We start from the raw sequence: 11,894 nt of genomic DNA, 5'->3' as shown, positions 1-11,894 counted from the left end.
TCTCGTTAAGGATTTGGATCCAATTCAGAAAGTCATTTGGTTTTAGGGACGCCTCTCTTCCGTAATCTTTTTTTTTTTTTCGCCTTCAATGTAGGGTGGTTCATTCAAGAGCTGGTCTCACAAGGGGATAAAATGTTTTAAAGACTTTATTTTGGGATAATTTATTTGCTTCTTTTGAGCAATTGGTTGTACGTTTTGGTCTTACCAAGTCAGATTTATTTAGAATCTTGCCAATAAGGCTTGTACCAGTGTTGTAGTACTCGAGACTCGGACTCGTCTCGGACTCGGTCTCAAGACCATATTTTAATGGTCTTGGTCTTGTCATGCACTGCGTCCCAATTCGCATACTATCCGTCCTAAATAGCATTCGAAAATAGAATTAGTACGTCCCAAATCGTAGTATGTTGAAATGAGTGTTTCAAAGATACCCGGATGGTCTACTTTTCCCGGTCAGAATCCGAAGTGTAGATCGATGCACACTGTAACGGCTGATATTGCCCACAAACCATTGCGCGTTGGACGAGGATTCGGTTAGAACTACAAACACGAGTAAAAAGTGTTAAAAAACTACAGACACGTAGTCGATACGGAGGACGCGCGATTCCCCTCGGTTGTGTAGAGAGGTTTAGATTAAGAGCTTTGAGTGATTAATTATCAGTATCTAACCTGACGAAAATGAATTTATTCAATGTTGTCCACATTATATTGCATTTGCAGCAGCATTGTGAACTTTTGTAAAGACACGTTTAGCCATTACGTTTTAAATGCATCATATTCAACTTGCAAACACGAGGAGAGCATGAAAGACCCACAACTGGCAGATGAACGTGCTCTCCGAAACGGTAGGAAGTAAAATTAGATAGAATGGAGGACTTTAACTGTGACGAGATGATTGACAGGGCAGTTTACGGTGACAGGATGCACGGAGCACGCGACAGAGCTGTCCGTTAAAGATGACGTGATAGTATGTCCCAAAGCTTGCCTACTCTTTTGCTACACACTCAAAAGTATGTACTTTTCCTCACAAAAAGAGTACATACTTTTAGGGCGTAGTATAAGTAAGCGAATTGGGACGCAGCGATGGACTCGTGTGCATTTGGACTCGGAATTGACTCGTACTCGAACATTTTTTTTTTTTAGGACTCGGAATTATTCCCGAGTCCACTCGAGTTCAATTCAAAATATTTTTCATGATTATTAATGCATGTTAATAAAATATTTCTTTAAATTGATTGACACGCCCAGTGATTGGTGATTTTCTAGTGCGCAACTGCGCATGACAAATTGTAATAAAATTACTTTTAACACCACCTACTATGTGGCCTTTTTACCCTAAACTGATCATATTTTTTAAACTCTAAGTAAATTCAGTAAAAAAAAAAAAAAAAAGGATTTCTCTAAGTAAATAAAAGTAAATTAGGTAATCAACCCTCACTGGTCTCGGTCTCGACTCGGACTCGACTCTCTATGGACTCGGTCTCGACTCGGACTCGAGTGAGGTGGTCTCGACTACAACACTGGCTTGTAGATTTCCCGGTGATGCCCTCCAAAAATCCTTTGGATAGGTTCCTTTCATGTAACATATTGGCCAAGGGCTCAATTACTGTTATTTATAATTTAATGATCAATCTGGTATCTTCATCCCTGGATAACATTAAGAGAGCTTGGGAGGAAGACCTTGACAGACCACTCTCCGAACATGGAACTGTGTCCTTAAATGAGTAAGTATAGAATTTACTCCACAAACTATAATTGGCCAAGTTAAATTCTTTGTTAATTTGACCTAACTTAGTTAATTCCATACATGCAACAGTGCAAAAATTTGCAGAAGAAAAATTAAGTCGATTTTTTTTTTTCAGTGAATAGCAGGCCTTGAACACTAGTCCATTCGTACGTAAACTGGAACTCAAGACACACACATACATTTGAACATTTGACCTCTCTTAATTGTTGCTATAAATCTACAGCTAATATGCCAGAAATGGTCAAGTTTGATCTTTGCCCAGGACACCCGGATGTTATTGCCGGATATTATGTGTATAAATATGACCCTTCTTCATTCAACAGATATGAGAATCTTATGGTGTTACACCGGCTCTGGCTCTTCACCAAACCTTCCTCTGATATTCTGAAGGTAACGATTTGAACTATCTTTGTGTTTAAATGCATTGAGGATTTCAGTGTGCAGCGTATGAGTGCATGCAGATATTTAACTTTTCCTGCTTATTAATTTCAGGTTCATCATGGCAATGCTGAAAAGTTGTCTGCTTCTTTTCATTATCTTCTCCATGGGGAATGCAGAAGGTAACCAATACATCTATTTTGTAAAAACCCTTGCTATTTATATTCCATTGACTAGTATTTGCATGATTAATAAGGGGTTTACCATGTATGAGTACAGTAAGTACATACATTTTCAGCACATAATCACAAAAACATAAATTAAGCTACATAAATAAAAATTAAAACATTATTTCCAGTGAATGTTAATGGACAGGATGCAGTTGGTTTATCCAGAAGATGCCCCGCTACATGGACAAAATATGGACTCCGATGCTTCAAGTTCTTTTCTCATCCGACTAACTGGATCACAGCAGAGGTACAACAAGATGATTTGGTCACACTTTATATTAGGTGGCTTTAATTACATCTAAAAGACATGATGTAAAGACATGTACGTACACAGTAAATGCATTATCAAATGATTCATTTAAAAATGATTCTCTGGTGGAGTAAGAATAAAACTCATGTAATTTCTACAAGGAAAAGTTAGTTCAGCCAAGAATTAAAAAAAAATAAATATATATATTAGTACTCAATTCAAGCATGTAACACCACTGCAACTACAAAATGTTGCAGAATAATGTAATATATGAATGAATAATAACCTATAAAGAACATTTGTGCCAAAAGGGTTCTTTCTTGTAATTATGGAAACTTTTTTAGCATTAAAGGTTATTTGGAGTTGAGTAAAGAACCCTGAACGCTTTTTTTCTAAGAGCGTAATCTATTCAATATCTATTGTATTATGTATTTAGATGTTTCTAAGCATACACTTTAAACACGTGTTTTAATTCAGTGTTATATTGTCTTAATAATTTCATTTTGTTAGTCATTAAAGTTAAGTTAGTCAAGTGAAGGTTAATACTTCAATGTCAATTAAATGTCAAACAAATTTTAAGTGCAATAGTAAGTAGATTTTACTTGATAGTAACAGGTTAGTTGTACGTAAAAGTTACTTAAAATGTGTCAATGCAAATTGTTACGAGGATTTTATCAAGTCATTGTTTTCAGTGATATTATTTAAAGACACTTACTATAAAGTGGGAATGTTTTTTTATAGTAAACTTTCTTTTCTGCAATTAAATAGTACAGAAAACTGGTACTGAGCAAATAATCAGCAGACTATGTTGTCACTTTTGCTATAAAAAAAACAATTCTTCTTTGCTATTTCTTTAGAGAAACTGTCAAAGTATTGGTGCGAATCTGGCATCTGTGAGTAATAAACTGGAAAATGGTTTCCTGCTGAGTCTGTTGCCTTCTCCTTCCACACGTACTTGGGTTGGTGCTCATGACGCTGTACAAGTAAGTTCAATTGTGTGTCCTAAAGAGACCTATTCGTTTGTCTAAACTACAATTTCTGCTTTAAACAGTAAAGGTGAAGTTTCTAATGAAGAAGCTTTGACTTCAAATCTGAACTAAAGCTTCTTCCTGATGACAATAGTAGTGCACTCTTTCTATTCACTCTTTAGGAAGGACACTGGTTGTGGAGTGATGGATCTGTGTTTTTGTTCACCCACTGGTGCTCTAATGAACCCAACAGTAGTGGTGTCGAGAACTGTTTGGAGATCAACTTTACCTGTAAGACTGCAGTCAGATTTTTTTAATACTTTCAGTTGTAATTTACAATCCTACAATTTTACATCATACTGTAACATGAAATGACTCATTTTAGATTTCACAAAGTGCTTAAAGTTAAATATTACATTTTATTTTGATTCTAACAACACTATAATGATCAGATTAACTTATTTCATTGTTGTTCCATTGGTATTAGAATGGCATTAAATGATGTCATCATCAGGGGTGGGGTTTAAGCTGCACTCATGCTTCATCATTGGCAAAGAAGACATTTGCATGTTTGTTTCCTGGATTATAAGGAAATTTCCATATGAATTAAATATTAAATTAAATTAATAAATTAAATTAAAATAAATTCCATATAAATTAAATATTTATATGGAACTCATCCAGGGCCCTTTTTTGTTTTCTGTCTTATATAATATCCCAATATTTCGGTGTGAGAAACCTCTGCTCTGAACAAATCAAACTAAATCATGAACAATATCAGACCACTTTTTAAATCTGTCTTAATAGATCAATAATGATTCATTCACTATTCTGGCATTGCTAGTTCTGATTCTAAACCGCAGACAGAAACACAAAGGACCTGAGCAGAACAAACATCCTAAGGTTGAAAGTCTCCAATATCTCCAATATCATAGAAGGATTAATCATCAATAATTTACCGGGGCACAGTGTGAATTTCAAAAAGGGTCCAGTGACTCCCCTAGATATATAGGCCTATGGCATAACAGGATTTTAAAACGATGAAAATCATCGTAATTCTGCATCAAAATAGTATTTTCAAGGCAGCAAAATTTGATTCAATTATAGTTTTAACAACATACTTCATTTTATTTTTACATGGTCATCGGATAATTTTACACTTGCATAATAATTTCGCAAATGTATTAGGCTATCTTCGGAATGTGATTTCAGTGAGCAATGAGATGGTCCTCACTGCGGAACATGAAATCCACGGGGAGGAGTCGGATCCAGATCCAACTCCTCCCACCTTACATACACCTAAACCTAACCAACTCCGCCCCCTAATCCCTAAACCCAACCCTAATCCTACCCATCTCCACCCCTTGGATCGAGATCCGACTCCTCCCCGTGGATCTCATGTTCTGCATTGAGGTGCTACTGAAATATTTCAGTGAGTCAGTAGGCCTACATTCAAGTGAATCAGTGAATCGATTCTCAGATCCAAAAACATGTTCGTTCACGAACCAAATAATTGGCGTCGGCATGCCAAATTTGAGCAAAATCTGCACAGAACCGATCACCGGTGATCACTGCGAGATGCATGCCGGTTAAATGCGAGATGCATGCCGCTTAGTCTCACCCCTGTCCCCAGATTGGTTTTAATTATCACCTACATTTTTTTACATCTTCAAGGATGTCTTACACTTGATAATCTTGTTAGATGATTATTTTACAAATCTTTCAAATGTAATTATCTAATCAATGATTAGATAATTACATTTGAAAGATTTGTAAAAGGTGTTTTTATGCATGCTTGGTCCGGGTTTTTGTATTTACACTGTTCTGACCACTAGGGGTCACCATGGGGATGGGTGTCGGATTGTTTTGATTGCTTCAACTGATTCAGTGTTTCATGAAGCCTCGATCTGCCCACCACTAGCCTACTGGTTTGTACTTCTGGTTATCCCTCAGCCACAATTACTCCTGGGCACTGGGATGTGTTGGGTAATGTTCACACTGCACGATTTTCAAAGTAGAAAACTGCACGGTTTTCCAGTCGATGAGTTAAAATTGGGCAGTGTGAACTCAGCATTAGTTACTCTAAAAAAGTAATTAATAACTAGTTAATTACCTCTTTAACAATGCAATTGTCACAGTTGTGTTTGAGATCTAGATTTTGATTTAATAGTGTGACATGGCTTACAGCAATGATCATGCTCACACAGTCTGACAAGCATGTGATTATGATGAGATTATGGCCTCATAGGGTTAGGGGTGGAGTAGGGTTAGCCATTTGTTAGGGTGGAGTTTTAATTGTAAAGTTAGGGTTAAGGATTCTTTCTATCTGTTTTAAGGCAGTGTTGTTTTTCCATATTTCGTCACTAGTTGGCGCTCCAGCAAGGTCTTAAGGAGAGACGTACTGACTGTTCAGTACACCATTAAACTTGTTCAATTGATTGAATCTGAAGTTTAACTAAGATTCATTGTTTGTTGACTGATGCTGTCGATGTTGTAGTTTAGTTGGACATTATGGTTTGTGGGAAACAGAGAAATATTGACTTAACAAAACAAGGAAAGACGATGAGAGACTTGATCAGGCCAAACATCGTAAGATCAGTAGGCCTATATGTCAGCAAACTTGTGCTTTTAACATCCCTGAATACAAATATGCACCAAAATAGTCATGATTAGAGATAAAGATACACCTATAAGCAGGTTAGAATATAAACTGAAGGCCTGAATAACTTTTTTTAAATAACGCTTTGAATAACACATTTATTTTTGTAACTGCTGCTCAGGTCTTTTTCTTGCCTTCTCCTTTCACACTTAGTGTTTTATTTTCATTTATATTTTAACTTCTCAGAACGGTGTGTTTTTTAATGGAAACACACACATGCATGATGTATTTTAGGTAGCCAACCTTAAAATACATTAATTTTCATCTGCGGTTTTCTTTGGTCTAGTAGTTGTGTCTCTAGAATTTTCTGTATAGTCTGCTAAATTAATAAATGTAGGCTACTGTAAAACAAAGAAGCATAAAGTAATTAAATATCATGTAGATTTTTGCATATCAACTTTTAAAAATGTTATACTATAACATCGCAGCAAGTGAAAGATTAGAAATGTCAGTGAAAACCCACTAGGTGGAGCTGTTGTGTTGATTTTCAACCTTCAATATCAACCGTATAATAAATGAAAAATTAAATAATCTTTGATATTTCAAAAGATTTTTTGTGACGCGGTGGCTCTAATAATCATTCAGTGTTTGCTGTGTTCTGCACACTCTTCTTCTATCAAAGACTTTTTGTTCTGAATTCATAAACTAGAACGGCCACCGTGGACACGCCCACCAGAGGACCAATCAGTTTACAACTTCAGTGAAACCACAACAGCGAAACTTAGTCTTATGAGAAAAGAAATTAGCAATGTTATTTTATTGTTTGTCATTCCTGTCATAGTCCTGTCAGTCGGTTAAACCGAGGCCCTGACTCTCTGTGGTCACAAAAAATCCCAGGATGTCTTCGGAAAGAGTAGGGGTGTAACCCGGCATCCTGGCCAAATTTGCCCAGTGGCCTCTGTCCATCATGGCCTCCTAATCATCCAGATATACCAAAATATGGCTGAGGAGCACTCATCCTGCCATTCTGCAGGGTGCACTGCAGACAGAGGGTGGTACTCCCCCTGTAGGCCTGCTACTGACACTGCTGGGCCATCTAAGCAAGGTATGCATTGTTTGAAATATAATTATTAATTGAAATATAATAATAAACTGTCCGGACACTGTTTAGAAAGTCTATAGGCCTCTGTCATGTCTCAATCATAACTGCCAATCATGTTAAAAACAGCTTCACTGTGAATATAATACAATATGTTGTCAATATGATATAATATTTTGTGAATATACATTTTTTAGGTCTACATAAAGGCTATACCCAATCTAAAGCCAAGACATCAGTTTGGTTTTCCTAATAGATTTATGGATCAAACATATCTTTGCTTGCCAGCAACAAGTGTCCCTTGTGAGAGGATTTTTTCAAAGGCTAGAGAAATAATTTGTAAAACAGGAAGTCCTTCGACAGCAGAGAAATGAATATTTTTGAACTTAAAAAATGAGACATTGTGACTTGATTTCTTTTATTAATATTAATTTTTCATGACCAAAATAACATTATGCACAGCGAGGAGCCTACAGGTTACAAGATTCACATATTAGAAAAATACAATATATATATATATATATATATATATATATATATATATATATATATATATATATATAGTAAGGGCAAGTGGTGTCACCATGGAGACGGGTGTTGGGTTGTTTCGGAGCCTCGACACATTATGGCACATTTTCATTGTTTTACGAAGCCTAGATCTGCCAACCACTAGGAAGTGGTAAAGATAAACAGTCCAGATTTGTGGCGCCATCTTGTGGCTGTCAGAATGTGATTTATTAACACTCACTGACCCTGACAGAGCTGAACACGATTGCTGGAGTGTGGAGGATCAGTTGAGGTCGGATGCTCTCCCATCCTGGTCAAAGCTGGGTGAGCAAACTGGTTTTAGAGAGGTTTTGCTACCAGCTGAACCAGCTTAGCCAGAAACAAACAAGACCTGTCAACCATTTTAGACTGGTATTAGTGTTTTGTTTTGTGTGTTTTTGTCCACAGAAAGTTGTCACCTTATCCCTTGAAGAAATTCTTCATGTCTTCTTAAATATCTGTGTTAAAAGGTTGCATTAAAATGATTGCTGTATAGGCTATGCAACTTATCAATCTTAAAACATTTTTAATTTTGTAGCTGCTGTTGTAGTTGCTTGAAATATAATACAGGCCTTTTTAAATATTAACAGTTTTATATGTTGCTATAAAATACTTTTATTGCATCAGACTACACATAGGCCTATGTGTGAAAGGCCTTCAAAGAAGGAAGATGCTTTGTGTTCCTATAAGTGTAGTTACAACATCTACCAGCAGGGGCGAACAGGCCGTTCAGTAACTTACTAACCAGAAGAGAAAACAGTACACACCATGAGCCACTTGTTTTGTGTGTTTCACATACTAAGGAAATTCTCAAAAATGTTAAAAGTGTTATGCAAAATAATTTGCAAAATTTGTTACATCTAAATGATCTAGTTCCGTTAAATGAATTTAAGGCCATGTTAAAATGCAATATAACTCAAAAATGTAACTGCCATATGTGACCTGTTCTTTTCTTTTATGTGTGATGCTTGTTTGTTTGTTTGTTTTTGATGTTGTATTTGTATTTAAATTGAATCTGGTGTGCCGTCTTGGCCAGGTCTCCCTCGGAAAAGAGTCTCAGTCTCAAGGGACTTCCTGTTTAAAAATAAATAAATAAATAAATTAATATACTTTTAATTTAAAAGCAAATTTTCACTATGAGGAGACTATTTCATGTATCTGGAAACAAAAGGATTGCAATGAATTACCTTTTATATACATTTAAAACATTTTAATCATGAGTTCAGGGAGGATATTGAGCTGCTGTATAATAGATCGGTTGATATCTCCTGATCAAACACACTGAAGATCACTGAATAATATACATTTTACAGCAGCTTATAATGATGATTAGATTGAATCTGAACCAATATCAGAACCCGGATTAGGCAATGATCACATACTGTAATATAGGAACAAGTTGAATAGTGAATATACACTTCCAAAACACCTGAAGTTTCCATATCAGTTTTAAGGCCTTTACACTGTAAAATAACATGTTGTTTTCCATGTTCAGTCAGTTGGTGCTCCAGCAGGCTCTTTAGGAGAGACACACTGTCTGTACACCATTAAACTGAGTTCAAATGAATCAATCTGAAGAAATGATTCTGTTTCATGTATATTGGTCATAAACTGCTGATAAATATGAAATGTCCCGTGATGATCAGCTCTCTGTGTGATGTTCGATATTTTGACCTTTAGTCTAAATCATTCACAGTGACTTCCAGGATCATGATAAACACAGCTGTTCTATATTATTTAAAAATTGTATATATCAACATAATATGACTATGATATATTAAGCAGATCTGAATATAAATGTTCAGTATATAAAACAAATTTTCCACTGCACTGGTCAGTTTCTCATCTTGTTTTCACACTTCATCTCTCTCACACGCGTTCACATGCACAAAAGCAGAAGTAACTGCAGTATTTTAACACTTTTAGCTCCTGACAGTTGAAGTTTTATGTGACACTGTTTATTAATGTTTGTTTGAGCAGAAACGCTTTAAACCACAGCGTTTACTGTTAAAGTGTATCTCTCATTTACCATCAGCTGGTCACGTGCTTTAATATTTGCACAGGAATGCTGAATGCTTAAATCTTCTGTTACTGTACAGCTGTGTTGAGTCCGTTGGCCGATGCAGCTGATGCCTGTGGTTTAGTTGAGTGTGGTTTGTATGGACAGATCTCAACCCAAAGACACGACTGAATCTGACTCTAAGAGCTGGTGAAGATCAGGACAAACAGCTGTGGATCAGGGGGTTCAACAGACGTGTGCCTAAATGTGCTAAAATATCACGATGAGAGATAAAGATCACGCTACGAGCCGAGTGGAAAATAAACCGAAGGTCTGACTAATGTTCACACATTTATATTTTGCCACCATGAGATTGTGGTCAGATTTCTTCTTCTCAGCTTCACGCTTGTTTTTTCCACTTCAGTGGTCAACATTTTCGTAGAACTGTGTGTTTTCAACAGAAATACCCACAGCCATGATGAGATCAATGTTTATCACCTTTTAAAAAAGACATAGCCTTAAGTTTAAATATGAATTCACTGAATATTACACTAATTCATCATTTTTATTTAATATTTTTTTTTAATTGCCTTGCAGTTTTACATTTCTTAAATTAAAAAAATGCAGAATCCAGAAGAAATATGAAATGGATCATTTTTGATAACATGGATGTTATTGTCAGTAGGATATTGTAATCAGCTATTCTCAATTGTTATATTAGTCACTAATGTGAAAAGACACATGATCTGAATAAGTTTTGACATTTATATTTCAAGACTAACAGAATAAAGATTTAGAATCATGAGTTGCATTTGTTGTGATGTCTGCAAAGGTCAAGAAGGAGGCCGGAGAATTTAAAGGATATATTAAAGAATTTTTATTTAATATCATGCAAAAGGAGGCATACCGTTATAAAAAATATGAAATATAGATATATCTTGCATATAACGTTTTAAAGGTATTTGTCACTCTAAAATGTGACAGTGAGAGAGAGCTGTTGGTGAAATAACATGTTCATCCAGCAGGAGGAGCTTCAGCAGGGTCAAAGTATCCGCAGAGACACACAGGACTGACACCAATATTGAAAACAATACAAACATAGATCAAACTAAAACACTGCTCAAAAGCTATGACATAAAATACATTAATATCACTCAATATTGAATATAATGAACTAATGTTATAATGTTTGACCATTTGACCTTGATTTAATACCAATCCCCTACTGGTGGGCCCCTATAGAGTGCCGAAGTGATGACGTCACTTTGTAGGACAACTCAGAAGCTAGCGGCGCATGGGTTCCCTCAGTCGAAAAGCTATGCATTTTCCCCATAGACTTTTGGAAAATCGCAAAAAATAAGTTCTGTGTTTAACAAAGGGTTGTGACCCTTACACGTTTTGTCTAGCAAGATAATCTTTAAGTTAATCCAAACTTTATACATTTTGAAGCTTATATAAAGATTTAAAAAACACAATCAGACACGATAAAGTTAAAAAAAAACACACAAGCAGGTTATAACTGTGTGTTCTATGTCATAGAGCAATATTTGGAGGCTCTGTTCACCACAGACCTTATTTCAGGCGATTTAGCAAAAACCCATTCAAAAATCCCATAGACTTTAGAGCGAGGGAACCGTAATGCTAAAATGCTAACTCACTTCCGCGTTTTGGCCTACAGAGTGACGTCGTAACTTCGGCACTCTATTGTGCATTTTCTTAATGTTTGATGTGGAGTCTATACAACATGTTTACATGCATCAAGGGTAAAAAAAACTGTTTAATTTCCTCATAATAATAATAATAATAAACATTTGCACATCACCACATTTTCAGTGATTCTCAAACTCGTCAGATTAATTAATACCTCTAAATCTCTCGTTTCCAAAAGCTACTCTGCTCTGATTGGCTAGACGGCTCAGTCTGTTGTGATTGGTTTACCACGTCCAACAACATCAAGCACGAAGACACTTGCACGCATTTCAGACGCGATACTCGACGATGGAAAAAGCAAAGAAAACACGGTCGGAAGAGACTAGGAAGACTAGACTAGGCTTTTCCATAAATGGGGCTTTTCACTCGTT

At 36.0% G+C, this 11,894-nt stretch overlaps 2 protein-coding genes across 2 annotated transcripts in view; both read left to right on the top strand.

The window, feature by feature from the left end:
- LOC120475640 (uncharacterized) overlaps nt 1-11,894 on the top strand; it is a 121,897-nt gene that overhangs the window by 30,019 nt on the left and 79,984 nt on the right. The gene's annotated exons all lie outside the window — the stretch shown is intronic.
- On the top strand, nt 2,244-10,100 carry LOC120475696 (galactose-specific lectin nattectin). Its single transcript, XM_089132705.1, has 5 exons — nt 2,244-2,304; nt 2,481-2,599; nt 3,460-3,585; nt 3,753-3,861; nt 9,982-10,100. Exons 1-5 carry the CDS (start codon nt 2,244-2,246, stop codon nt 10,098-10,100), a joined length of 534 nt encoding a protein of 177 aa, XP_088988831.1.

This window comes from Pimephales promelas, chromosome 2, assembly GCF_988280905.1.
Source record: "Pimephales promelas chromosome 2, fPimPro1.hap1.1, whole genome shotgun sequence".
NCBI classification, from domain to species: domain Eukaryota; kingdom Metazoa; phylum Chordata; class Actinopteri; order Cypriniformes; family Leuciscidae; genus Pimephales; species Pimephales promelas.
This window is presented reverse-complemented; position numbering and strand designations above follow the sequence as displayed.

Excerpts from the sequence above, each read along its gene's own strand:
- LOC120475696 (XM_089132705.1), top strand. The coding sequence starts at position 2,244 with ATGGCAATGCTGAAAAGTTGTCTGCTTCTTTTCATTATCTTCTCCATG. Across the intron at positions 2,600-3,459 it reads CTAACTGGATCACAGCAGAG|AGAAACTGTCAAAGTATTGG; the intron begins GTACAACAAGAT and ends CTATTTCTTTAG. Across the intron at positions 3,862-9,981 it reads TTTGGAGATCAACTTTACCT|ATCTCAACCCAAAGACACGA; the intron begins GTAAGACTGCAG and ends TTGTATGGACAG.